We start from the raw sequence: 13,280 nt of genomic DNA on the forward strand, positions 1-13,280 counted from the left end.
CAGTGAATGGCTGTGAGACCCGAGAGGCAAAGGGATTCCCTGTGGCTCAGAGCAGAGCGAGGGAACTGGCTGGACTTGTCCCCAACTGCCTGAGCTTTTGTAGATGGAGGGCAATCACATTTATGTTACCCTGAAAAGAAGCCAAATGCTGCTGAGACCAGATGAATCCACGGCCAATCTGTCAACGCCCAGCCTTTCTCAAGGTACCTGAACCACCAGCACCACACCTCTAGTCAAGGACACCAATCATTCATTTCACCAACCCAACAGTTGCATGTAGCATCTCTCTGCTTCTTCCCCGGGTTTCACATAACACAGAGATGCTATGGAAAAGATTTGCAGCCTGCAGGACAGCTCACAGATTGAAAGGACACCCAAGGAGATATCCAAATGACCTGGTGATGGTCCTTCATGAAGGGAAAGTCAACTCTCTCCCCAGCCTCACAGACTGCATTGCCCACAACCCCCAGGCAGCTGACCCCCTCTGCAGTTGCAGCACAGGTGGAAATGGGCAAGTGACTGGAGAGATGCACCTCTACTCTGCTGGAGCTCTGGCTGCAGAATACCTGCTCCATGCCTTGGACTCATGGCTGTGAGGGCAGAGGCTTTTCTGGGTGGGAGAGGAGGCAAGGGGGCATGCTCAGAGGTCTGCACTGAATGGAAAAAAATATGGAGTATTCTGATGAATTCTCCCTCGGACGAGACTTCTTATTAATCGTCCTCTCATTCCCTGATCATATCCCTGATACCTAAAGGTTTTCTTTCTGGGAGCTGTTTCCCTGTCTTATTCCTGTTTCTGCTCACAGCCTCATCCAAATCTGTGCACAGTAAACTTTGCCCTTCAGAAACCTGCCAATATGCAAGAGACTGCTTAGCTGCTTGTGCATCTTTGCAGGTGGAAAAGGACCTGTCAGAAAGCCCAGATGGAGTCAGCAAAGTCGATGCTGTTTCTTTCAATATGAAGAGGAGAGGCTGAAGGTACATTTGGAGCAGCTCACAAACATACCAATTGTCAAAGTTCCAGTTCAGGAGTCTCAGCAATGTGCTCATATTTCTCTTGGATTTCTTCCTGCTTCCTCTCCCTTCCAGTAGAGTAGGAAACTGAAAATAGGGCAGAAAATCCCTATTTTAACCTTGCTTGCTTAGAAAAATTGTTTGGGAAATGCCCTTGATGTACAATGGATCTGTGAGCAGGCTGCCCCAGGCAGCAGCATCCTGCAAGCAGCAGGACCCTGCCCTGCCGGGGGGGCTCCTTCCACCTGCAGCTTCTCCCCACAGTGCCCTGGGCAGCTCCCCGGGCAGGCTGAGTGCTGAGCCTGGCAGGTGGCAGAGGCCCTGCCCCGGCACACAGCCCCTGGGGCACAGCAGGGACCCTGCTCTGAACCACAGCCCTGGACACCCCTGCCTGCACCCTCAGCTTCACAGCGTGCAGCTGGCCCACGACAGGGGAGCCCTTGGGGCCTGGACAATAACCGTATGGCAGGGAACCGCTGCGCTGGAGCATGTCCTTCTCTACAAGAAATAGACATGCTCTGACTACAGCCTCATCTACTCTGGAAAAATCCAGGTCTAGGGCACATCCAGGATACTCCAGTGCATTTCAATGCACGTATACTTACTGTGTTAAGGGTTGCAAGCATTGCTTTTCCATATACTCTCAGATTTCTAACACTCCACACAGTCTTTAACAACTCTCCCTTCATTGTCCTCCCAATGCCAGCTGCAGGCACTGCCCTCAGCCCTGCTGCGCTGTGCAGAGGAGCTGCTCCTGGGCAGAGCTGTCTCTCTGCAGCGCTGCCCGCTTGCCATGAGCTCGCCATGGGCCGAAGAGCCCGGCCCAGCTCAGCAGCAGAGGCCCAGCCCAAGGTCTCCCTTGCTCTGCCCCCCACCAGGCTCCCTGCACATGGCCCTGGGGCTCCAGGGCTCACAGCTCCTGGAAGGCAGAAGGGTCTCTCCTGGGAAACACACTTGTAAGCAGACAAAGCAAACACTGGCTGGCCCTCTCTAAAATGTGCTGATTGATTCCTGGAGCAGGAATTGCCCTACCTGTGTGCAGGGCTATGGGACATTCCAAAGTTCCTCCCTGTTGTACAACTTATTCTTTAGTGAAGTGGGTGATGTAACTGAATGCACCTTCAAGAACTTTGCTGATGACACAAAGCAGGAAGGAGTTGCTGATACCCCAGAGGGCTGTGCTGTCATTCAGAGGAACCTTGACAGGCTAGAAAGATAAGCTGAGAGAAACCCCATGAAGTTCAACAAGGGCAAGTGCAGGGTCCTGTCTCCTTCCTAGGGAGGAATAACCCGCAGCACCAGTACAGGCTGGGAATGACCTGCTGGAGAGCAGCTCTGCAGAGAAGGACCTGGAAGTCCTGGGGGACATCAGGCTGTGCACGAGTCAGCAGTGTGCCGTTGTGGCCAAGAAGGCCAACAGAATCCTGGGTGCATTCGGAAGGGTGTTGCCAGCAGGCCAAGGGAGGTGATCCTCCCCCTCTACTCAGCCTGTACAGGTGCTTGGGGTTATTCCTCACTAGGAAGGAGACAACACCTTTTCTTTGTGATGTCAAATGCATGAGAATCCTGACAAGGTCAGAAAAGTGGCCACTTACCTGCAGCATAAGTAATAGGTCTGAGTTCTCCTAAAATGCTGCTTCTTGCTTGACAGAGTGGCACACTGCTATAGTCATGGTGACAGCCTGGCAGCTTTGTGCCTGTGTATAACTGTGAGATCAGCCAAATGGGATGAAGGCTTTCTTGCTTGTCTCTTCCATTGAGAGAGGGGTTTTGCCTCTCAGCAGAAGCTGTCGTGGCCACATGTCACCTGGGCAACCTCTGTGAGTGGCATGCAGCCTTGGGGATCAGACTTGTGCAAAGTCTTGGTTCTCTTGCTTTCCAGTATCCACTGGCATTCATTCCAAGCCAAGCAACCCAAGGCCTTCACCAGAGCTGGTCATCAGGGAAAAGCACTTCCAGGACTCCTTGCAACAGGCTGCAATAATTCTGCTATAGCTTATGTCAATTGTGAGTACCTGGAGTGTTTTGGACTCTTCTAGAGGTGAATTTGGAGTATGGGAATGCTCTATACAAACACAAAAGAGCTTTGATATTTTAGCTTGTGCTCAGTGACTTCTGTCCTAGAGCATGGCAGGTTATTGAATGAAAGCCTGGAATATCTGGAGTGAATCCTTGTCCTAGAGCCACTCACACACTGGCTGACACTGACTGGGTTACTGAAAATACAGTCTGGTGGGGGACTTCAGCTTCCCAGATGTCTCCTGGAAAGACAACACAGCGGAGAGGAAACAGTCTAGGAGGTCTCTGGAGTGGGTGGAAAATAACTTCCTGATGCAGCTGGTCAGTGAGGCAACCAGGGAAGGGAAGGTGCCCTGCTGGACTTTTTGCTTGTGAACAGAGAAGGACTTGGGAGGGATGTGAAGGTTGGAAGGCAAATCTTGGGCATAGCAATCACAAATTAATAGAGCTTTTGAGTCGTGGAGAGGTAAGGAGCAGGGTTAGCAGTATTGCCTCCCTGTATTTCTGGAGGGTTGAATTTGGCTTGTTAAGGAGACTGATTGGCAGAGTCCCTCGGGAGGCAGTCCAGAAGGGCAAAGGAATCCAGGAAGGCTGGACACACTTCAAGAATGAAATCCTAAAGGCACAGGAAAAGGTCATCCCCGTGTGCTGAAAGATGAGCCAGCAGAGGAGATCGGCCTGGCTGAACAGAGAGCTTTGGCTGACGCTCAGTAAGAAAAAGAGATTTTATAACCTTTGGATGGAGGAGCAGGACACTCAGGAGGATTAACTACATAGATGTTGTTAGGTTGTGCAGGGAGAAAATTAGATGAGCCAAAGCCCAACTGGAACTCAGTCTGGCTACTGCCATAAAGGAGATTGAAAAATGATTTTATAAATGCCTTAGCAACAAAAGGAGGACTAAGGAGAATCTCCATCCTTAATTGTATGTGGGGGGAAACACAGTTGAGAAGAGATGATGAAAAGGGAGAGGTGCTTAATGCCTTCTTTGCCTCTGTCTTTAGTAGGAAGTCCAGTTGTTCTCTGGGTGTCCAGCCCCCGGAGCTAGTAGACAGGGGTGAGGAGCAGAATGAAGCCCTCCTAATCCAAGAGGAGATGTTTAGCGACTTGCTACTCCACTTACACATACACAATGGGGCCAGATGGGATCCACCCAAGCGTATTGAAAGAGATGGCAGAAGTACTTACCAAGTAACTTTGCAACATTTATCAGCAGTCCTGGCAGTCAGGGGAGGTCCCAGTCAACTCTCCCCTAGCAAATGTGATGCCCATCTACAGGAAAGGCCAGAAGGAGGACCCAGGGAACTACAGGCCTGTCAGTCTGACTTTGGTGCCATGGAAGGATATGATGCAGATTATCCTGACTGCCATCATGCGGTTAACAGACTTGATGATTTGAGAGGTCTTTTCCAATCTACATGGCTCTATGGTTTTGTGCTTCTATGAGTCTAACATAAGTCACAATCATTGAAAGGCAGCCACTGCAGTCTGGGAACTCGAAACTATGGCCTGGATAAGACCATAGGTTATCAAGAGATTCCTGTGTGCTGGCACCACGCATCCTGGAAGACTTGGCAGTGGATTGCTGGAGTTCACTGCACTTGAAATGGCCATTGAAACCTGAAGATACTTGTGTTGGGTCACGTGTGATAAACTCAGGTGGAAAGACTCAAGAGCAGGTGACTTTGAGTGGCTGTTGCAAAGCTCAGCAGCTTGCCCCAGTCTGGGAATATGTCCCCTTCTATCTAGGGGAATTAAAAGGGATTAATATGACCAGACTCATCAGGTCAATCTGCACAGTAAGGGATAGTAATAGTTACTCTGCTGTAGGTGCAGCAGGCAATAGGCCTTGGACTGAGCCTCAGAAGACTCAAGCAGATCTAATCCAGTTCATCCATGAACTAAGACAAACATGGTGAGCAGAGTGAAGGACACTTTGAGCAGAGGAGGTGGGCGACTGGCATGGCTGAGCAAGAACCTGCTGCTTAAACTGAGGGAAAAATAGGAAAATGTACAGGGAGTGTAAGCAGGGTTCTCTCGTGGTCAAGTTTCCTGTGTCTGTCAGGACCCTGAACCTTGAGGAGAGGGTGAGAGGAGCGGATTCTGTCCCACTGTGACAGCGAAACAAGTCCAGGACTGCCTAATGAAACTGGATGTGTACAAGTCCATGGGGCCAGAGGGTATACATCCCAGGGTGCTGAGAGAGATGGCTGATGTGGTTGCTGAGCCACTCTCCATCATAATTTGAAAAATCATGGCTGTTGGGTGAAGCCCCCAGTGACTGGATAAAGGGAAACATGACTCCCATTTTTAAGAAAGGGAGAACAGAAGAGCCGGGGAACTACAGGCTGGTGATCCTCACCTCTGTGCCTGAGATGATCATGGAGTAGTCCCTCCTGGAACACATCTTAAGGCATGCATGATATAAAGAGGTGATTTGAGACAGCCAGCATGGCTTCACCAAAGGCAGATCTTGCCTCACCAATCTGGTGGTCTTCTATGATGGAGTGATGGCATCAGTGGACAAAGGAAAGGCTATGAATATCATCTACCTGGACTTAAGCAAAGCCTTTGATATGGTCCCTCACCACATTTGTCTCTCTAAATTGGAGAGGTATGGATTTGAAGGATGGAATGTTAGGTGGATCAAGAATTGGTTGGCTGGTCGCAGCCAAAGGGTTGTGGTCAATAGTTCTATGTCTGGGTGGAGGCTGGTCACAAGTGGTGTCCCTCAGGGGTTGGTCTTGGAGCTGGTGCTCTTCAACATCTTTATGAATGACATGGGTGATGGAATCGAGTGCATCCTCAGCAAGTTTGCAGATGACACCGAGCTGAGCGGTGCAGTCGATACAATAGAGGGAAGGGATGCCATCCAGAGGGACCTGGACAGACTGGAGTACTGGGCCCATGAGAACCTAATGAGGTTCAACAAGGCCAAGTGCAAGGTGTTGCACTTGGACTTGGGCAATTCCAGGTCTTTATATAGACTGGGCAAAGAAGAACTTGAGAAGGACTTGGGGGTCCTGCTGGATGAGAAGCTGCACATGAGCCAGCAGTGTGCATTTGCAGCCCGGAAGGCCAACTGTGTCCTGGGCTGCATTAAAAAGGAGTGGCCAGGAGGGAGAGGGAGGTGACTGTCCCTCTCTTCTCTGTTCTTGTGAGACCCCACCTGTAATACTGAATACAGGCCATAGGCCCCCAGCACAAGAAGGATGTGAAGCTCTTGGAAGGGGTCCAGAGGAGGGCCACTCAGATGATCTGAGGGCTAAGGCATCTCCCCTATTCAGAAAGGTTGAGGGAACTGGGCTTGTTTAGCTTGGAGAAGAGAAGGCTCTGCCGAGACCTCATTGTGGCCTTCCAGTACGTGAAGGGAGTGTATAAACAGGAGGGGGAAATGCCTGTCCACATGTGTTGGTAGAGATAGGACAAGGGGGAGTGGTTTTAAAGTCAGACAGGGGAGGTTTAGACTAGAAATTAGGAGACCTTTTTTCACTCAGAGGGTGGTGAGGCACTGGAACATGTTACCCAGAGAGGTTGTGGATGCCCCATCCTTGGAGGCATTCAAGGCCACCTGGATGCAGCTCTGGGCATCCTGCTCTAGTGGTTGGCGACCCTGCCCAGAGCAGGGGGATTGAAAGTAGATGATCTTTAAGGTCCTTTTCAACCCAGGACATTCCATGATTCTATAATGTTTTTTGTCCCAGAGTCACATCACAAAGAGGCACCAGCTCCCAGAGAAATCTGGTCCTGGATTGTCCCCCATAGCAAGGAGGCATGCCTAGAAAAGGCATAGGGATAAAGGCATCCCTAGCGTCAGGACCCAGGAGTCCTGGCTGCCACATTGTCCCCTGAGCTCAGAGAGACACTCAGGCAGGAGTCTCAAAACAGCAGCCAACAGCCTTCTCCAGCCTCCCCTCAAAGCCCTGGACTTGCAGCTTTGGACAGCTGACAGCCCCTGTGACACATCTTGGAAAAGGGGCTCCTGACACACTTACCTTTGGAGGAGAGCTGCAGGAGCACTTGGTACACGGAAGTCAGGCCAAAAGTGATGGTCACCCTCCAGCAGCCCTCCATCTCACTTGCTGCTGGCCCTCAGCTCAGGACAAGGGTTGCCCGCCCTGGCTCCTCAACCACAGATCCTCTGCAAGGTGCCCCTGCTCCTCTGCCCGTCAGCGAGGGTCACCCAGTGCAAGCTTGCTGCCTGCTGACCCCACTCCTGGCCACAGAAGGACAGCGGTGAGGAGCACCCAAGCAGTGCCCAGCAGGGACCAGGCCTTGCAGGGAAGTGCCGGCACTGCCGCTGCTCCAGTGCTTATATGCTGGTGATGCAGTGCACCCCCTGTGACATCAGCCCGTGTCATTTGAAGGCCTGTGAGGTCAGCAGCATGCAGATGGCACAGCTCAGGAGAGGCATGAGAGATTTCCCTTGTTGTCCTGAGAAACTCTCACTTCCCTTCTGCCCAGTTCTTTTCAGGATCAGGAACAGATCAGGGACATCTCCAAATGGTGGCAAAGGCCACAGAATAAAGGAAGTGGAGCCCTGGAGATACCTCTACTGCCCCCTTTCACGAACATGCTTCTGCTGTTGGGAGCCCTCCTACAATGGTTGGGGTTGAGGCTTGTCCCAGGGCTTGGATTTTTCAAAAGAGAAGGCACCTGGGATGGAACAGCCCCTCGGAGTGACTAAACTCTTCACTGCATAGAACTCACTTCTGAAAGAATGATGGGTTTTAAAGAGTAAATTGGAGTACATGCCAGGGCCTCAGCACCATTCCCTCAGTCTGCCATGCAGGAGCCAGAGGTGGTACACGAGGGAAGGGCAGACGTACCCTCAATATGTCATGATGAGAGAGAGGAGTAGGGCAGCACTGCAGACAAAAAGGGGAGTGGGGAGAATGGTCTAGGATGGATGCCGTGCTCTCCTGTAGGCTGCCACAGCCTCCCCATGGCCCACGGCTTTGGGCCTTCAGAGGAGGTGGAGACCACAGAAGGGGCTGAGGTGGAAGGGCAGCCTGCCCCTTGCAGCTGGACTGCCAGATCTGCCTGCAGGAGACCACTTGTGTCTCTGTGTCCACAATGGAGGAGGAACCCATCCTGATTTAGGATCTAAGGTCTCTCATTTCAGGAGACCTGTGGCATGCTGAAGGCAGGACTACAGCCCGTGAATGTACTGCACACAGATGTACCTGGTCCCATGTCACCTGAACCATGTCAAGTGTACTGCAGGGAAAGACAAGAGTGAACATGTACAGTGCTGGGTATAGGTCTGTCTGTGAAAGCTCATCTCCTTCCATGTGCTGAAAAGCAAATGGATTCTGATATACATTTTGCAGCAGGAGTGTCAAGACACAGGTTTTCCTGTTTGCAAGTGCCAGATCCTGGAGAACATAACCTAGGTTGGCCCATCTGGCTGCTGTGCACAGAAGCTGTCTCCAAGAACCCACAGAAAACATGGGGAATGTTTCCACCGAGCACTGTCACTGTCCTGTGACTCTCAGTGATTAAAGGCCCCCAAGGTGACATGGGGTTATTGAACTCAACTTACTCCAATGGCTTCCATAAGACTTTGCCTAATTCTTCAGCCTGACTTCAGAGATTTACCTCCTGCCATGCTGTCACTCTGACTAACGCACATTTTGAACCCACAAGGGTTCCCCCAGTCTGCTGCCCAATCCATAGAAGAGAGCGACGCATCCAGGCAGCTTCTTTCATGCTGAGGGCAAATCCTTGTTGATCATCCCCAATTGTCTCTTCTGAAGAATCTGCACCCATTCAGCACGATCACACTGTCACCCTGACTGACCCTCATCTGACCTTCACCCACAACAGCTCCCCCAAGCTGCTGCCCATCCCATAGAGGAGCTGCTCCTGCAAATGGAGGACAATACTCTGTTATTCATCACCCCATCCATATGTCCCTATCCAGCACAATGCCCCAAGCTGTGGGACGTCTCCCGACACCTCATCAGATGTCAATGTCCCAGCCCTGTGACAGCAGATTGCGATCTATCTGCTCCTGCCTGTGCTCTAGCCTATGGGCATTGGGGCACAAGTGGGCTGTGTGTCCTGCTTGTAAACAGGACAAAGGGACAGGACAAAGAAATTGATTCCTTCCGGAAAAGGAGAAATAAGCGTGCTGTCAAGAAGTGTGTGTGCCAGATGAGGGAGGGAAGCCCAGGGATCCCTTCAGGCTGTTTCCCAGCAGGTTCCCCTGCAGCCCCAGCCCCATGTGCAGGGAGCCTGGTGGGGGACAGAGCAAGGGAGGCCTTGGGCTGGGCCTCTGCTGCTGAGCTGGGCCGGGCTCCTGGGCCCAAGGGGAGCTCCTGGCAAGCGGGCAGCGCTGCAGAGAGACAGCTCTGCCCAGGAGCAGCTCCTCTGCACAGCGCAGCAGGCCTGGGGGCACTGCCTGCGGAGACACAGTTCTTAAAGGCAGGCAGAAGTGGCAGGATGCCCAGAGCTCACTGCCAGAGAAGACTTCCCTGCCCTGACCCGGTAAGTCTCTGGCTGGAGGCAGGAGAAGCCAGGGGTGCAGGCAGGGGTGTCCAGGGCTGTGGTGCAGAGCAGGGTCCCTGCTGTGCCCCAGGGACTGTGTGGCAGGGCAGGGCCTCTGCTGCCTGCCAGGCTCAGCACTCAGCCTGCCCGGGGAGCTGCCCAGGGCGCTGTGGGGAGAAGCTGCGGGTGGAAGGAGCCCTCCTGGCAGGGCAGGGTCCTGCTGCTGGTGGGAGGCTGCTGCCTGGGGCAGCCTGCTCACAGCTCCACAGCACAACCAGGGTGTATCCAGGGTGTATTGCAAGAGCTGGGATATGGTAGGGGATTTAGACTTCAGTCTCAGCTTTCCTGAGTATCCTGAACTTTCAATCTTCTCTTCTTTGTCTTGGTGGTAATACAAACAGAAATAGTTAATCCAAGAAGAGGCTGAGACTCCATGAGGAGCTGAGAGGCCATCATAAGGAGGGATAAAAGGACCCTTTCCTGCCCCTCAGCCCATAGAAAGCTCCACCACCACACATGCACTGTTAGCAGGGTCTGAGTAACCTGGGCTCTAGGACGTGCCCCCAGCGAGAACCCTGCTGCCAGGAGGTGTCTGCAGGGCAGAGCTGAGCACCCAGCGGGTGGGATGGGGGCTGTGAGCTGCAGGCAGGAGGCGTGGGGACAGAGACCCAGCTGCAGGCAGTGACAGCAGCAGGCAGCAGAGCCATGGGCAGGGAGTGAGAGGGAGCGGCTCCCAGAAACTCATTGGCAGGGGGAATCTGAGCACCTCTCTGCCACCCCTGTACTGCAGGTGCCTTCCCCTGACCAACCACTTGGTGTCTTCTCCCATTCAGCAAAGCCTCTGCCCCCACATCCATGGGATCTCAGGCTGCATTTTCCCCTTGGCAGGAGGACCCTCAGAAGTGAACTCCCCCAGTTGCCCATCTCTCACTCCATTTCCTTCCTCCCTCAGCAGGAACACTGGGGCATTTCTCTGTGTTTCTCCTTCCAACCATCCTGCCCTTAGTATTCCACTCAGGCTCTCTGGGCAGTGAGATTAAAGCCAGATCTCAAACACCAGAATACTGAGTCCTGCTCTGGTGGTGCATCCTAGGAGCAAAGTGCCCATGCAGTTCTGGTCAACATGGCTCTGGGCACTGTGATGCATAGGGCTTGGAAATGAGCTGGTTCTGTTCAGGTCACTCTGGTTTAAGGACATCCAGCATTGGCCCTGGACAATTGCCCCTTCTGCTGGAGGATGATAAACAGCCCCTCTGTAACACAGGTGCACAGAATCTGAACTAAACGATGGGTTTCAAAATGTGTCACCACCTTTCATAGGTACCCAGTGCATGTCCCTTTGTCTTTGGATAGGAGCTGAGGCCAAGATGCATCAAATGTCCAACAGCAGCTCCATCACTGAGTTCCTCCTCCTGGCATTTGCAGACACAAGGGAGCTGAAGCTCCTGCACTTCGCAGTCTTCCTGGGCATCTACCTGGCTGCCCTCCTGGGCAACGGCCTCATCCTCACTGCTGTAGCCTGTGACCACCGCCTCCACACCCCCATGTACTTCTTCCTCCTCAACCTTGCCCTCCTTGACCTGGGCTGCATCTCCACCACTGTCCCCAAAGCCATGGCCAATTCTCTCTGGGACACCAGGGCCATTTCCTATGCAGGATGTGCTGCGCAAGTCTTTCTGATTGTCTTCTTATTTTCAGCAGAGCATTCTCTTCTCACCATCATGGCCTACGACCGCTACATTGCCATCTGCAAGCCCCTGCACTACGGGAGCCTCCTAGACAGCAGAGCTTGTGCCCAGATGGCAGCAGCTGCTTGGGGCAGTGGCGTTCTCAATGCAGTCCTGCACATGGCCAATACATTTTCCCTGCCACTGTGTGGAGGAAATACCCTAGACCAGTTCTTCTGTGAAATTCCCCAGATACTCAAGCTCTCCTGCTCAGACTCCTACCTCAGGAAATTTTGGCTTCTTCTGGTTGGTTTCAGTTTAGCATTTTTCTTTTTTGTATTCATTATTTTGTCCTATTTGCAGATCTTTAGAGCCGTGCTGAGGATGCCCTCCGAGCAGGGACGGCACAAAGCCTTCTCCACATGCCTCCCTCACCTGGCTGTGGTCTCCCTATTTCTCAGTACAGCCATGTTTGCCTACCTGAAGCCCACCACCTTCTCCTACACAGCCCTGGACCTCGTGGTGGCAGTTCTGTACTCGGTGGTGCCTCCAACTTTGAACCCCCTCATCTACAGTATGAGGAACCAGGAGCTGAAGGGAGCTATTAGGAACTTGTTTTCAGGGATGTTTCTTAAGGGTGATTATTTTCCCTTCTTTCTCCACAAATGACTTTCAGAGTATCTTCTTGCAGGCTTGGTCCTTGTGTCCTTATCATTTTAGTTATTGCTTTCCCCAGTGTCACTTGCATTTATAATGTTCATAAAATAGATAAAGTAATTTCTTCATCATCCTATTACTGAGTAATGACACTGCTCTCTAGTCTTGAGGCTCTGTAAATACACATCTAATAGTAGGTCAGCACTGACTCTCTTAGCACCTTCGTAATAAAATGGGGTGTCGCCAGTGCGCTGCCTGAAGACTTGTCTTTTCCTTCAAAGCTGGTGGCAAGTTCAGGGCTGTGCAGCTGTAGCCTGAAAGGCCTGTTGCTGCATGGATTTGGGAGAGAAGAAACTTATTGCCATGCTGTGAGCAGTGAGAGACCATGGGTAGGAATTAGGAGTAACCTGTTGGTGTCTGATGACTGTGGAGATGGAAAATGTTTATTGAGATGCCTACTCGCGGTTGTCCCACACGGGGCAGGGCAGAAGACATCTTCCAGGAGAGGAATGTGGAGTTGGTTGAAGGGCCCAGGTGTTCTCCATGAGCAGACTGTGCCCAGAGTGTGCAGTGACCCTCATTTAGTGGGTTTGTGTTCGTGGGAGACTGCTTTATTGTGCTGTCCTCTGTGCAGATCTTCAGAGCTGTGCTAAGGATGCCCTCTGAGCAGGGACAGCACAAAGCTTTCTCCACATACCTTCCTCACCTTGCCATGGTCTTCCAGTTTCTCAGCATGGCCATGTTTGCCTACCTGAAGTCTCCTCCATCTCCTACCCATCTCTGGATCTGGTGGTGGCAGTTCTGTACTTGGTGGTGTCTCCAGCATTGAACCCCTTCATCTACAGCATGAGGAAGCAGGAGCTCAAGGATATCATTTGAAAAGTGTTTACTGATTGTTTTTCAGTATTCATAGAGTTCCATTCTCTCTTCTGAAATGACTCCCAATATATCATCTTCCAGGTTTGTGTTGTGTTATTTTTTCATTATAATTATGTATGTATTTATTGTTATTTGTTGAAGAATGGCTCAAAGAGCAAGGGCACAGGTCCCTAGAGGAATTGTACAAGCAAGGCAAAGAAAATGCAGAATTGATAGCCATGGAGTAGGCCAGATGAGAAGCATTCTTGTGAAAATATGCAAGGAGTAGTCTGTCCTTGAGAGAGAGAGAAACAATGGATCTGAGGCCTGGGAAAATAAGGGAGTAGCTTATGCACTGTAACCGCAAGTAGGAGAAACAGTATTTTTTGCAACACTTTTAGGCTTAGCCAATAGGATAGTGACCAGTAGGCATAATTATAGCTGTGTGTATAAATATACGGATATCTGCGCAATAAAGTTGAAGCTTGTATTACCACTCATATTGAGTCGATTACTTGCTTCCCCGTGCCATTAATCAGAGGGTCTCGAACCCGCAATTATTTATTGATGCTT

At 51.5% G+C, this 13,280-nt stretch overlaps 1 protein-coding gene across 1 annotated transcript in view; it reads left to right on the forward strand.

Annotated features, from left to right (window-relative positions):
- The window catches only part of LOC311425637 (olfactory receptor 14A16-like), a gene marked incomplete at both ends in the record, with an annotated part of 210,404 nt that extends 197,676 nt beyond the window's left edge, over positions 1-12,728 (forward strand). Inside the window, 2 exons of the mRNA XM_084501577.1 lie at positions 11,556-11,829; positions 12,607-12,728. Coding sequence (XP_084357703.1) covers positions 11,556-11,829; positions 12,607-12,728 — 396 coding nt within the window. The remainder of the gene's footprint in view (positions 1-11,555; positions 11,830-12,606) is intronic.
- Between the last annotated feature and the right edge of the window lie 552 nt (positions 12,729-13,280).

Source organism: Aythya ferina (genome assembly GCF_964211825.1).
Source record: "Aythya ferina genome assembly, chromosome: 32".
Lineage (NCBI taxonomy): Eukaryota > Metazoa > Chordata > Aves > Anseriformes > Anatidae > Aythya > Aythya ferina.